The sequence below is a fragment of the Zalophus californianus genome, chromosome 10 (genome assembly GCF_009762305.2).
Source record: "Zalophus californianus isolate mZalCal1 chromosome 10, mZalCal1.pri.v2, whole genome shotgun sequence".
Lineage (NCBI taxonomy): Eukaryota > Metazoa > Chordata > Mammalia > Carnivora > Otariidae > Zalophus > Zalophus californianus.
In genome coordinates, this window is record NC_045604.1 from 81,804,139 (window position 1) to 81,819,056 (window position 14,918).

The 14,918-nt window shown below is 49.4% G+C and overlaps 1 protein-coding gene across 5 annotated transcripts in view; it reads right to left on the reverse strand.

The window, feature by feature from the left end:
• The window catches only part of MYH11 (myosin heavy chain 11), a 108,167-nt gene that overhangs the window by 50,118 nt on the left and 43,131 nt on the right, over nt 1–14,918 (reverse strand). For 2 of the 5 annotated variants that reach the window (XM_027614097.2, XM_027614101.2), the window contains exons 5-7: nt 3,578–3,680; nt 2,131–2,151; nt 5–97 (exon numbers count right to left, since the gene is read on the reverse strand). In XM_027614097.2, coding sequence (XP_027469898.1) covers nt 5–97; nt 2,131–2,151; nt 3,578–3,680 — 217 coding nt within the window. The remainder of the gene's footprint in view (nt 1–4; nt 98–2,130; nt 2,152–3,577; nt 3,681–14,918) is intronic. The other 3 variants (XM_027614100.2, XM_027614102.2, XM_027614099.2) reach the window with 2 other exon arrangements.

Below are 14,918 nucleotides of genomic sequence, written 5' to 3' on the forward strand. Positions count from 1 at the left end.
TTACAAATCGTGAAGAGTTGTCGTTCTTGACCGTTTTGGCATTGCCAAAAGCCTCCAGAATCGGGTTTGCTTGCAGAAGCTGCTTTTCCAGCTCACCCTAAAATTTATTCACATCTAGTTAGTGGAGAAAGTAACCCAGGCATTGACAGTTCTGCCCTAGATGGTGGTTGCCCCAAAACTCTGCCCTTAACCTACAGGTTCTCTCCTATCCTATCTCCTATCCTGTTTGAGACTCCAATGCTAATGTCCAGATTTACTCCAGGGTTTCAGAAGAGAAGCAACCGGCCAGGCTTTCTGATAGCTAAGACATCTGTTCCCCAGGAAGGCCACTTTCTGAACCACTGCACAATGCTGAAGACGTCATTTACATTGTAATGAACTGTGCTCCGTGGAGTTGTGCAGGGCACAACCTGCGCTGCTGTCCATGGCAGTTCTGCTGCTGCGCACATTTAACAAGCAGCTGTCTTCAAGTTAACCACTACAATCCTCCTCCTGATGGTTTTAGTGTGATTTTTTTTTTTTTTAAGTTGCAAGTTTTCCTTTCTCAGGACGAGTTTTCTGAAGTATTTTGTGGAAGGCAAATAAGGAATGCACAAAACCCACCGGGAATACTCTTAACCGACTGCAGAACAAAGCTTCAAAGCAGGTTGCCTGAGCTCCATTCATCAGGTTAAATGCAGCTGAGACTGTACACAGCCCATCGGCCCCCTCTGAGGGGACTCCTGTGCACAAACGCGGTCACGTGATTAATCGTGGCAGGAAAGGGCCAACAAGTTAAGTCATGCCAGGAAAGCGATGAGTTGCTTTTGCCTAGCCCCAAAACATGGCGGTTGCAGACTGGCCCAGTGGCCTCCCCATCCAAGCTCTTCCTCTGGGCCTCCCCTGGGAAGTGCTGGGACCTGCGGGTTTCCTCCTTGCTCCCTCTGTGAATTCCCTGTCCCTTTCCTCAGGGCACCAGGGCGGGGCTAAAAAGAAGCTGGGAACGGTTCTAGAAGGAAGTGGGAGTGCACAGTTCTCTCCCTGTGCCTCTGTCCACCAGGAGGGCATCATGGGTAGCTGTCCCTAAAGGGGACAGGAAGCGGCTAGTTTTTTCTGTGTTTATTCAAAGGTTCCCTTTCTAGAATGGGAATTCCAGCTGATGGGACCAAAAGATCCTTCTCAGGAGAGCTTTAAACATGGACATCTGGTCCCAACCGCTCATTGTATGGATGATGAGACTGTGGCTCAGAGAAGTTAAGTGACTTGGCCAGGGTCACACAGGATTAGATCCCAAATAAGAATCCTGATTCTCCTTCTGATCCATCCATGACACGGCCTCCCAGGATCTCACTAAGATGGACTGAGTGTGATCCTAGCACAAGCTAGGACCTCTGAGGATCTCTTCCAGAAGGGGACCCATACGCCAGCCCCCCAAGCTCTGCGTTAGAGATGAGTTTACATCTGCAGAGGTCCAGGTAGGACCCCGTTGGGTGTCGCATAGCTGGGGCCTTACCGTGCCACCAAAGCTAGTGCATCGCAAACTCCAAGTCTCCTGTTTCTGGAGCCCTGGGTCAAGCAACCAGCATGCAAAGACAGACACGCACTGCACACACATGCACGGGGACACATCGGTGCGCAGGGGACGGGGCTCAGGGGAGAAACGTAGGGATGATGGCAGGCAGGAGGGAGGGAGGGAGGGAGGGAGGCATGCCACAGCAGTGCCATTAACTGACTGTCAATCAAGCCAGGGAAGCTTCAGGGCCAGAGTGTCCTAAAATGCTCAACCAGACGGGACAGATGTTTCTAGGGCGGTCCAGTCAGGGGTACGGGTGGTAGATGCGTTGGTGGGAAGGGTGGGGGGCAGGATTCATTCTGAACTGGAGAATTCCATTCCAGGCTGGAGGAAAACCTGGAGAATTCCAAGGGGAGTCCCGCGGGTGGCGCCCGGGGCCCCCCACCCCACTCGTTGGCATCGGACCCCCCCACTGGAGGGCACTTGGGTGAGCTGGTTGGTTTGGGCTGTGAAAACTCGGGGGTCCCCTCCCCTTCTACCATCAGCTACAGGACTTCAGTGGGTGCAACAGGAGCATGCAGGTCTAAATACACTCCGTGCCTCCCGTACACACCAGGAAAACACTCTTAGTTACTCACGTAGGCAAGAGCTGGGCCCTGCTGTAGTTGAACAATACAGTATAAAACAAATGTCAGAGTCATTCCAATCACGTGCACGTCCGGGGCTGGAGAATTAGGACTGCAATCCCGCCCTCTTCCCAGACAGCCTGGAGCCCCCGAGGTAATTGGGGGGCAGCAACTTTTCTTTGATCCTGGTTCCTTTCTGTTTCACTCGTTCCTTGTAAGAATTTCTCAGAGACTCAGACATTTCAAAAGTTTTTGTCATTGCGGGGGCCAAGGTGGGCTCTTGAAATGTGATCAATGAGCTACTGACTGAGATGGGTTTGCAGAGACAGAGAAAAAAGTGTCTGGCATATCGTAGGCCCTTGGTAGAGATCAGTCATTTTTAAGTATTGTTATGTCTTACGTTGACTATTATAGGGAAAGAAGAGGCAGCAGGAAGCAATGTTTCATGGCCGTGTAAACTTAACCGTTAGGATTACGTGTTCCTATACACTGTGCCAGAGATAGTTTGGAAATGCGGGATTTCCTGCATTTGTTGGAGGGGGGGGGGAGGTTTGAGCCACAAGTGGCGCCCGCCCCAGACAAGCTGTCTCTGTGATGGATCCAGAGCCGTCTGTGAGGTCTAGAAAGCAAGACCCCCAAGCTGTCTTCAGGCCTCCACACTGCCATCTCCCCAGCCCCAAACCTCCAGACAGAGGCGCCGGCAAGTCCCTCAAGCAGCCCCACTGTGTGTCCCCTCCTCGGGGACAGATGAGGCAGGGGCTAAGATGGGGGAGGAAGAAGAGACGGATGGACCCCAGGAGGGATGATTCTAGAAACTTGCTCTTCTTTTCCTCAAATTGCACCATTGTGGGTTTACCTGTAGGATTATCTGACAGCGATCCCTCTTTCCCACCCATCTAGAAGCCCGGTGAATTGAATGACAGCATCGCTGGGACTCATGGCCGGACCCCAGCCCACGATGCCCAGCACTCAGGGGACGCGCGGTCACGGCCCTGGACCAAAGCCCATAGCTGAGTGACACTGCTACTCCCATCCCCTGGGGTCCTAGTCAGAGGGGCACGTGGAGGAGTGACAGGGGCGTCCAGTCCTAGGGAGTTTACAGAGATTCGTTTACAGGGCGGTTCTCAATCTGGGTGCCCCAGAGGACACCTGGCGATGCCAGCGGCCGTTTTCGGCCGGCACGGCTCGGTAGAGATGTTGCTACCAGCATCTTGTGGGGGAGAGGTCGGGATGCTGCTAAAAGCCCTACAGCGCCCAAGTCATGAAACAGGACCCCTCAGGATGATGATCGGGGCTGAGGCGAGGAGTCGGCCAGAGCCAAAGGGCCCACCCAGCTGGAAAAAGACTCCTCCTGTGAGTTGCCGGGCAAGGGGCCCGTTAAACATGGATCCAGGGCCTCTCAACGGAGCCCAGAGACCCATGTGCTGGGCCTTAGCCACTGAACAGGAGTTGTACTCACCGTGATGCTCGTATCCTTCTTGCCCTTGTGGGAGGAGGCCACCACGGCCAGGTACTGGATGACTTTCTTGGTGTTTTCCGTTTTCCCGGCTCCGGACTCCCCTCTGAAAGACACGGGAACAGTGAGCCACTGGAAATAAGCCTATTCTCGTTCTAGAGCTCTGGGCCATTTGCCAGGTAGGGCAAGGGAGGCTCCCAGAGGGGAAGCGACTTGCCCAAGGTCATGGCACCGGCACAGAGCTGGGCTGGGCCTCAAATGCTAGCCGCCACCTCAATGAACGACTCCCGAGAGGGCCCAGGAAAGGATTCGGATGCAAAGACGAAGAAAGAAAAACTGAGTTTTCCTACCAAGGTCCAAACTTAGGTTTATCTGGAATCATCTACTTTTTGTTTAAAATATTTTATTTTTTTAGAGCATTTTCTAGGTTCGCAACAAGGTTGAGCAGAAAGTACACTGAGTTCCTCTATCCCCCTGTCCCTCGATGTGCACAGCCTCCCCCCGTGACTAACACCCCCCTGTCAGAGCGGTGCATTTGTTATAATCAATGAACTTACACTGACATATCATCACCCAAAGTCCGGAGTTTACATCAGGGTTCATGCTTTGGTGCTGGACGTTCTGTGGGTTTGGACACACGTAACGTGACATGAATCCATCATTATAGTACCACACAGAAGAGTTTCTCTGCAAATCACCTACTTTTAAGGCATCATGAGCTTCGTTGACAGATAGAAAGATCAGGCAAAGGGCAGCCTTCTGGGAAGGAAACAGGTACCTCTTAGAGTGCCAGACCCTAAGGTAAAACTTTTAGAAGCTTCCCTTACAGGTTATCCCACCAATCACTGGGCAGATTTAAGTCCCTTCCTCCTCAGGAGAAGCCCACTCTGATTGTAAGATGGCTAGCTAATGATCTGAGTCAAGTATCTGAGGATAAACCTGGTTGAAATAATTCACACTAAAGTATAAATGACTGATATGTTTAGATCAGCAGAGCACTGTTTGTCTTTTCAAAAGAGCACTCCTAGAATATGGCAGATTTTTTTTCAATCAAAGGGCCTTCTTGAACCACCTGCCTCTCTTGGCCACCAAAGATCATCATGGTGGGATTGCTTCACTCTAGGTTCCTAGGTACTGACTCTAATTCCCATCCTTCCTGGTGAATTGGAAGGACAGGGCCTCAACCAAAACTTTCTTCCCTTCTCGTCCTCCCCTCCCATTTTCTTGTTTTTCCTTTAGTTGCCTAGACTCTCTCATTTTCTGAGCTCACTGAATATTCTGATATGCAAGAGATAATTTTTTTTTAAGTCTGGAAAAGAATGTGTCTACCGCGAGGTCAGCTCAAGGTTCTCCACCCTGAACCAGTACCACAGCACTAATGCAGTCCCTGCTCTTTTTCCTAATTAGGAAAGAAAGAAATTAATCTGCCCTGCCAAGCACCCATTAACAACTTTGCTCATAGCTAAAAGAAGAAAGAAACACGTGCCCTGAATTTCTGGATCTAGTGCTGTGGGCCCCAATGTCCGGATATCAAGTGTCTGATCTCCGGGAACGCCGGCCTTAGACTTGCCCTCTCCCTCTTCCTAATGGTTATCCCAGTGGTCACATCATTTCATGTAGCCTCAGAGGTACTTTGTGAACCATGGAGTCAATTATCCCTATTTCTTGAGGGGAAAATAGAGTCTAAAAAAAAAAAAATTTTTTTTTTTTTTAATTTTAAGGAGAGAGTTGCCTTTTTAGGGGGTGGAGAGGTCCCATGCTAATTGTTTCACATGCATTATCTCCTTTAGCCTCCCTCCCCCAATCCTGAAGATAGGATAGACCACTTCCCAGTTATTACAGAAGAGGAACTCTGGCCCAGAGTGGGTAAGCAACTTGCCCTAGGTCACACAGTGAGGCAAGGGCATGGTCAGAACTGAAAGTCAGGTCTCTGATTCCAGTGCAGTCAGGACTCTTCCTACTACATTTGCCTAGTCATTCCACGACACAGGCCCACCCCTCTCGGAACTTGCTTTCTAAGGCCAGAGGAACCAATGAACCAAGCCATTCAGTCATTTACACCATAGTATGAATTACTTCAATCAGGCTAACATCAGAATGCTTGACAGACATCACCCCAGACTGAAGGGGCAGGTTCTGGTTGGAGCAAGAGGAAGGAGAGAAAATCTGAGTGTGGGAAGCCACCTCCATAGGTGATCCTGAGCCTATACAGCTCTAAGACAGTACACGCAATGTCCAGATCCCCAGATCCTCCCCTTTCCCACAATAATCTCGTTTTCCACCTTTATTTTCAGCCTCTCCCACCTCTTCTCTTTTACAACAAAGATATTGGCATGACCATGACTGTGGCCCTGGCCTTTGACCTTACGAGGGAGGGGAAGCAAGACATATACTCTGGGAATCTGCTTCTCCCCATGTGGGCTGCTTGGCTCAACAGTTTCTAAGTTTAATTGATAAAAATAAATTGTCCTGGGAAACTGTGCCAAAGAAAACTCCAAAGCTCCAGGCCCACGGATGTCTGAAGATTGATGTGCTCAGGGCTGCTTTAGAAACATTAATATCTTTGCTTTTCTGACCCCTGAACTCCGGGGGTAAAGATGTCTTCCTGAACGACGCACCCGAAACCTCTGTCCTATTTCGTAGGGAACTTGGTGCCCAGTTCCCTCCTCATGACCGTATCAGGCCTCCTGGCTTTGTAATCCTCCCACTGCCAAGTCCTGCCCCAAAGGCAACGGGCGCTTTAACCCCAGCTGGGCTGGCTTCATGGGAGGGCCCTGTGCTTGACTTTGCGTTCTGATGTTGCCATCTTGAAATTCTTAATACTTTTTGAGTAAAGGGCTCTGCGTTTTCATTTTGCGGAATTTTACACATCATGTGGCTGGTCCCGGGTCCTAGGGTTGAACACCATTTACAAGTCCATTTCAGCCTGTGGTCAGCCCTTGGCAGCAAAGCCAAATTAGCTCTGGGTTTCAGAGCTGTTCAGTCCCTGGTCCTCATGGGACTCCTGCCCCTGTAGCCGGGGAGGTCCTCTAGCAATTGTGCTGTTCAACTCCTACACACCCTGCAAAGCCCAGATAAGCATTGCCTCTGTTTTGAATGCTGCCTCTAGACAGGAGCAATGCCTCCTTCCCCTACAGCATCAATCAGCAGAACAGCTCAAGCGGCCCCAAGGTGAGACTGTCTGAGTTCAAATCCCTGCTGGGCCAGTTACCTGTGTGACCTTGGGCAGGTCATTTAACTACCCTTGCCTTGGTTTCCTTACCTACAAAATAGGTATAATTAAAGCACTTACATGATTGTTGTAAGGATTTATTTTTTTTTAATTTTTTAATTTTTTTTTTAAGATTTTATTTATTTATTTGAGAGAGAGAGAATGAGAGATAGAGAGCACGAGAGGGAAGAGGGTCAGAGGGAGAAGCAGACTCCCTGCCGAGCAGGGAGCCCGATGCGGGACTCGATCCCGGGACTCCAGGATCGTGACCTGAGCCGAAGGCAGTCGCTTAACCAACTGAGCCACCCAGGCGCCCCTGTTGTAAGGATTTAAATAAGTGAATGTATAAAAGTGTTTAGAACAGTGCCAGATATACAAAAAGGCAAGCCATGATTACTTATAACCATTTCTTCCCTAATGCTTATATAAATACTTATATATTAATGCTTATATAATGTTTATATTCTGTTTATATCATTATCTTCAACATTCATACTATTATTAAAACATAAATCCTATTCTATTTTTCCACTGTATAAGCCAGGAGTCCGCAAACCAATTCCTGTAAAGAGCCAGATAGTAAATACTACTGTAGGCTTTGTGGGTCATGCATTCTCTGTCCCAACTACTCAGCTCTGCCGTGGTCAATAAAACTTCATTTACAAACAACAGTGAAGGGCCGCATTTGGCCCACCAGTCAGAGTTTGCCAACCCCTGGCAGTGGTCTCCCAACGCTTTCCTGTCCATTTTAGATTAAAGTTCAAAATCTTCCCCAGGGCCCAGAAGACCCCCGCCCCCAGCTCCCTCTGACCTCCTGCCCCACTACCCCCTTCTCTCTTAATCCAGCCCCTTGTCACATACAGGTTACTCCGTGCACACATAGCTCTCTCTCAACCCAGGGCCTCTCCATACTCACCTAGGCCCCTGTTTGTTCACACTCTATGAACTACATGCTAGACCACAGGACTCAGCTCTAAACATTACATTTGCTCACTTTCCAGTTTCTTGATGGCATAATCGCCTATAGTAAATTGTGAGTCCCGACTGGGCTTATCTGGACCCCTAATTATTTTTTTTAATTTTTTAAAAAGATTTATTTATTTATTTGACAGAGAGAGACACAGCGAGAGAGGGAACACAAGCAGGGGGAGTGGGAGAGGGAGAGGCAGGCCTCCCGCTGAGCAGGGAGCCCGATGCGGGGTTCGATCCCAGGAACCCAGGGATCATGACCTGAGCCGAAGGCAGCCACCTTAACGACCGAGCCACCCAGGCGCCCCCGGACCCCTAATTATTTTGAAAAAGCTCATATCCTGCTATCAACATGTTGGTCCTCAAGTCACTTTGGCTGATTGTGACAATAGCCCAAATGAAATTTAATAAGGAGAGTTAAGCGGATGATGGTTTGGGGGCAACTGGACACATGTGCAAATAAAAGTTGAATGGCTACAGCCAATGCCCACTCACTGGGCGCTGGCCATGTTCAGGGGCAGTATGCTAGGGCACAAGGACACTGTCCCACCCTCACTGAGCTTACGTTCCAGGAGAGGGAGACAGAAATTAGCCAAGGAAATGAGTAAGTCATTTAAATCAGGGTCATCTGAGGGTCTGTTATGGCTATATCAGGGCGGCACGATGGGGGGCTGGGGCCAGGGGGTCTGTTGGTGGGTAGCCAGAGGGGGAGCAGAGCTCTGCAAGATGCAGGTGGTAGCCTGATGCGTGGGGTGTGTTACTAACAGTGAAATCACTAACGAAAAGCCACAAAAATGCACTGTGGTACTAAATCTAGCACGCAAAGGACACAGTCAGGGAGCTGAAACACAAAGGCAGAGCTCCCTCTGCTGGGAACGTGTGCGTCATCGGGCTCTGTGCATCTTGGTTGGGGGTTACAAATAAATTTTAGCAAGTAGGTGAATTTGCAAATATGGAATCAAGAAATAATAAGGACCGACTGTATATATATCTTTATATATACTTATGTATATTTTTTAAGTCTGGAAACAGTCACAGCTACCATCCATAGAGGGGGGGTTAAATAAAACACAGCATTTCTGGGCAGCCTCAAGGAGGGAGGCTGGATTACGCATGATCAGACAGAACGCCCTCCAAGATCCACTGCTGAGTGGAAAAAGCAAGAGCAGATCAGCACATGCAGGAGGCAATCATTGTGTTTTCTAAAATCTAGAGTTCTGGATCCTCCTGGGGAGGAAAAAAAAAAAAAAAAAAACCCAACCAGCTCTGGGAACAGTTCATCAGCATTCTCCCATGGCATAAGTTTGTCTGGGGAAGGATCACAGCTGCCCCTCGAATGGGTGTGAGCTTTCCAGTTTGCCACAGTCCCCACCACTCCCTAATGTCACCCCTGACCTAATCCACCCCTTTCTGTTCCCTACCAGCCTCTCCGAGGCATTAGCATTTGTAACTTCTGGTCTGAGGATACAATGAATGTCTGTACGTGGCTAGCTATAGATCTACCAGCCAGGCCTAAATGCATTAAGATAATCATGGACATAGCTTATCATGATTATGATTCGCCACTAGTCATCATCTGTCACCCCATACGGTTCTCCTTGCTTTCGCCTGGCATGGCTGAGGGCAAAGCTGCACTTTTAAAAATAACTGACAAGTAACAGTTATGTTCGCTGAGCGTTAAATGACATCATCAGGCACTGGGCGCTGTGCTTTCCGTGAATTAACTCATATATTCCTCACAGCCGCCCTGTGAGGTGGGTGCAGCTGTCTACTTCACAGGCAAGGAAACTGAGGCGCAGACAGGGTAGGTGGCTGTCTGTGAGATTATGGCAGAGCCGAGTCCCAGACTCCCTTCTTCTCTGTCTAGCTCGCTGGCTGCCCCTAAAATGAAAATCTGGCCTGTTCTGGAGCCAAAATGGCCCTATGTTGCCTCGCTTGGGGCAGCCAAGTATAGTCACATCGCTTAGGGGCCAAAGGGACCCCAGCACCCCCTATCACTTTACTTCGCCAGCCAGCAGGGTTGGCTAACAGTCTGAGGACCCCTGTGCCAGGGTGGGCTCACTCCCAGCCTAGCCTGGGCTCCCCATGAGCTGAGACCAGGGCCCTCTCTTCAGCCCCTGCATGCGCCAAGTAACCCCAGACGGGTTTCTCCCACAAGACCCGCACCCAGGGGTCAGCAATCGGGGGGATGAACCAGACATTCTCACTGCAAAATGAGCACCATGATCTCCAGGACCCCCCAGTCCTCCCCCAGCTCATGTTTGCCGCCCCTTCTGAACTCCCCAACGGGCCACAGAGGGGAGGCATGGGAGCCCCTTTCCTCTGTTGGCAGGGACTCCCCAGAGCCACACCACCCTCTCTCCACCCCAACGCCATTGGTGGGTGTACACAGTTTGGAGTCAGCCATGCTTTCGGCATCCCCCAGAAAGATGCCTGTGCCGGGTGTTGCCATCCCTGTGAGCTCACTGGCTGGCCCACCTGCCTCACAGGCGCACGTCACGCTAGATAAAAACCTGGGTGTTCCCAGCTCCACCCCAGGCCACTGAGTCAGGAGTCTCCCGGGTGAACCCAGACCGTCAGGCTCCTGAACCAGTCGCTCAGCAACTGATGTGCAGCCACATCTGGGGACAGAGTCTAGCAGGACCTGCACCCCAGGGGTACCTGAGATGGTTTTAAGCAGTCATAGTCCCCAAAATTACCTGACCAGGGAAACCACAATTGGCACACATGATGACTAAACGCAGCAGGTACAATGCGAACCAGGTGATGAGGCTTAACATCACCAGGGACAGGTCACATTAGTGTCATGTGGATGTCACATGGGTTTGACGTACCCCCTGATATGGTGGGATGAAGAAGGCAGCTCACCTCGGCGTCATTCTCCCCAAAACCCATAACCCCAGTCTAGCGACTGAGAACATCAGACAAACCCAAACTGAGGGATGTTCTGCTAAATCCCTGATCAGTCCTCAAAACTGTCAGGGTCAGGGGCGCCTGGGCGGCTCAGTCGGTTAAGCGTCTGCCTTCAGCTCGGGTCATGATCCCGGGGTCCTGGGATCGAGCCCCGTATCGGGCTCCCTGCTCAGCGGGGAGTCTGCTTCTCCCTCTCCCTCTCCCTCTGCCCCTGCTCATGTTCTGTTTCTCTCTGTCAAATAAATAAATAAAATCTTTAAAACAAACAAACAAACTACCAGGGTCATGAAAAACAAGAAAGTTTGAGAAACTGTCACAGCCAAGGAGAGACGAGGGAGATAGGACGACAAGATGTCATTCCGGATGGAATCGTGGGACAGAAGCACATTAGTAGAAAACCGTGAAACCTAAGGTCTATAGTTTAACAACGACGAACCAACATCGTTGTCTTAGTGTGATAAACGTGGTGACGTCACATGTTACTATCAGGAGAAACTGAGACTTGGCAGGTGGGATATAGGAACTCTCTACACCATCCTGGCAACTTTTTTTGTAAATCTAAAATCATTTCAAAAGTATTCTATTTTTTAAGTGATTCCACTTAAAGAATAATACTAATTTAACAATCAGGTGCACATACAGCCAAAATCCTAACCACGGTGCCAGGAAAATGAGGTCCGGGAAACATGAGTTCTTTTTCAAACCAATCTCCAGAATCAGGAGCCTTACACCACACAGACTTTGCTTTTGTGGCTCCTGCATCTGGGGTCCTACCTCCCCATCCTCAAAGAAAGAAGCTGAGGAATCACAGAGGAAGTTCTGCCCACAAAGTTGGACGTCATCATATATTTGTTTGGGAATAAAAAAATTTTTTAAGATTTTATTTATTTATTTGAGAGAGAGCACAAGCAGGGGGAGTGGCCGGCAGACGGAGAGGGAGAAGCAGACTCCCCGCTGAGCAGGGAGCCCGATGCGGGGCTCGATCCCAGGACCCTGGGATCACGACCTGAGCCGAAGGCAGACGCTTAACTGACTGAGCCACCCAGGCACCCCAAGGATAAAATTTAAAATGACCTAAGAGCTTCAAGTGTTTCACTAACTCCATGGAGGGTCAGCAGTCATCCAAAAAGGATATTTGTAAATAACATGGAAATGTGACATCAGTGGAATGTCAAGTGAAAAAAAGCAAGAGAAAAAGATGTATGCACACAATTGAGTTCGTGTTTATGTTCAAAACTGCCTAGGAAAAACAACAACAACAAGAAGAAGGGGCTACACCAAGGCTTACTGGGGCCAAACTTGGCAGTGGACTGTGGGTAAAGTTTTCCTATTGTTCACTGCTGGGTATTTATCCGCTTTACTCTTACAGTTACAAAAAAATTAAATATATGGGCTCGCATGCATTTTACATTTCAATTTAATTTAAATTAAAAATTATTTATTTAGCCTTTAGGGTAGAATGGAAAAAAGAGAAAAAGCAAGTGGAGAGAAGTTTATTGATTTGCCTAAAGCTGGGAGTCAGCAAATTTTTCTATAAAGGGCCAGAGAGTAAACATTTGAGCCCCTGAGGCACACAAATGATTTCTGTTGCACGTACTCAACTCAGCCATAGTAGCGCAAACTCAGCCACGAGCCACACAGAAATGAATGGGTGTGGCCGTGTTCCAATAAAACTTTATTTATAAAAACAAACAGAGGGCCAGATTTGGCCCTTGGGTGACAGTTTGCTGACTCCTGGCATAAAATCACAGAAGTCTAACTCAGGGATCCTCGGATCTGTGAAAGCAGAGATTCACTGCAGCCAGGATTCTGATTCTTAAGCCTGGGCCTCACCCTCAAAAACCATGGTGCCTCCAGCAAGCGAAGGCTCAACAAAACTCTGGCAAAATGCCACCACTACTTCAGACAACAGCCAACAATGGTGCAGGATCTACTACGTGCCAGGACACATGCTCAGTTCTTCCCCGACATTGCCCCTTCGATCCTCCCAACCACCCTAGGATGTGGCCACAACCGACAGCCCCATTCTACAAATGAGGAGACTGAGGTTTGCAGACTTACCCAGCTTGCCCAAGCACAAACTGCTGCCATGCAGCAAGGCAGGAAGGCAGACCTAGCCCTGTGCCTCCAAGGTCCCACCTCTGAACCACAAGGGCTGCCCTCTTGAGATTATCTGTGACCCTCAGTATTGCACTGCGTTATCAAAATCCTGTAGGCTTTTACCAAGAAGCGTTTCTTCTTCAAAAACAGAGCAGAAGGGATGGGGGGAGGTGGGTCAAAGTAGGAGGCCTGCTTGGGAGGGAACTCCGGCCAGGCCATAGGTGAGGCACCCAGTGGAATCCCCTTGGAAACCCTGTCGTTTTACAAGAGTCAATGCGGGCCCCAGGGGAGAGCGGGAGAAGGGAGCTGTCGGCCTGAGTCACCTCCCCTGGGGGAGAGACTGGCCTGAGACCAGAGTCTGAGCACCCCAAGTGGGAAGTGCAAACCCAGGTGACTCATGCCCCAGACTCTGACAGCACCAGTGTGCGTCCCCAAGAAGCCCTTCTGGCCTCCTTGAATGGTCAGAAAGATCTGATCTACCTCTTTTCCACGCCTTCATCCCAGCCTGCAAGACCCTGCCTGGTTGGCTCCCTGACCACACCTTCCTATCCACCCCCTTCCCCACTCTGCCCCAGCCCATCCAACCTTCTCTGTTCCCCAAAAGGCAAATGGTCCCTACCTCAGGACCCCTCCCCTTGCTGTTCCCCACCTGAAACTCTTCTCCCAAATTCTTCTGGGGGCTGGCTCCTTGTCACAAAGGTTTCACATCATGCCTTACAAGTGGTTGAGCCAGCATGGGCAGGCTGAAAATCTTTTTCTCTAAACCAATGCACTAAATACAAAAGCCACCAGTGTGGGTCCTGGATGTCCGGGAATGGCTCTTCCCAGACAGAGGGCTCCTTCTGAGGGACACACTCTGGCCAAACTGACCTCTTAGTTTCTTAATTAGAACATGCTCCATCTGACTCCAGTTGCCTTTGCACATGCTGGAACCGCTTCCCCCTTTTCCTTTGCTATTTCTGCCAAAATATCACGTCTTTGGAGAAGCCTTTCTCGTTCTGCCCGATTAGAATACTTCTTATGTGTAGATTCTTCTAGTTCCTTACGTGTTTCAGTCTTTGTAATTTTCACAGTTTGTAATTACACACTTACTTGAGTGATTTAAGAAAATGTGTATGTGGTTTTCTTTTCCAGTTTCTGAAAAGGTAAGTCAAGCAGTAAGTTCAGGTAGTCTAAAAGACAAGTGTGGGATTACCGTCCTAGTGCTGACTTCCCTCTTAAGAAGAGGGGTCCTGTTTATTTTTGGCCCATTCCCGGGTGCCTTATACCCACCAGGAGGCCTGGCCCCATTAAAGCTGCCGAGTAAGGAGCGATGGTGGGAGTGGTGTAGGGGTTAGGATCGAAGGGAAGGGTACAAGTTTCTCGTTGCTGCTATAACAAATGACTAGAAACTCAGCATCTATGATCACGCAGTTCCAGAAGTCAGACGTCTGACATGGATCTCCCTGGGCTAAAACCAAGGCGTCAGCAGGGTTGTATTTCTTGCTTTCTGGGAGCTTCAGGGGAGAGTCCAGTTCCTTGGCTTTTCCAGCTTCTAGAGGCTGTTCTCATCGCAGGCATCGTCCCTCGTCAAAGTCAGCAATCGTGGGTCAAGTTCTCACGTTGCATCTCCCTCTGACCCTCTGCTCGGCCTCCCACTTCCACTTTTAAGAACCTTGTGATGACACTGGGCCATCTGGATACTCTTGATAATCTCCCTGTTTTAAGGTCTGCTGATTAGGAACCTTAATAGCATCGGCGACCTTCATGCCCCCAGGCCACCTGACCTGACATACTCACAGCTTCCAGAAATCAGGATGTAGAGATCACTGCAGGCTCATTATTCTGCCCATGACAGGAGGGATTTTTCCTGAGAACTGAAGATTCTCTGAGTGATTCTAAATTGAGTTAATACATAATCCTCTGACTATGTATTTGGGTCTTCGAAGACACAGTGACACCAACCACTAAATACAGCACGAATGTGCTCGCTCACTGCGACTTGTTAGGGCAGTAATTTAATACGAGCCAAGATTTCCTCGCTAACAGAGACGCCCTCCACCTTCCCAGAGCTGTTATGCAGAGAGATGCAATCCTGTCTGTAAATAGCTCAGGGTCTAGCATGCAGTACGTGCTCACTAAATGCTCATTTTAGAAAGGGGGACATTGCAG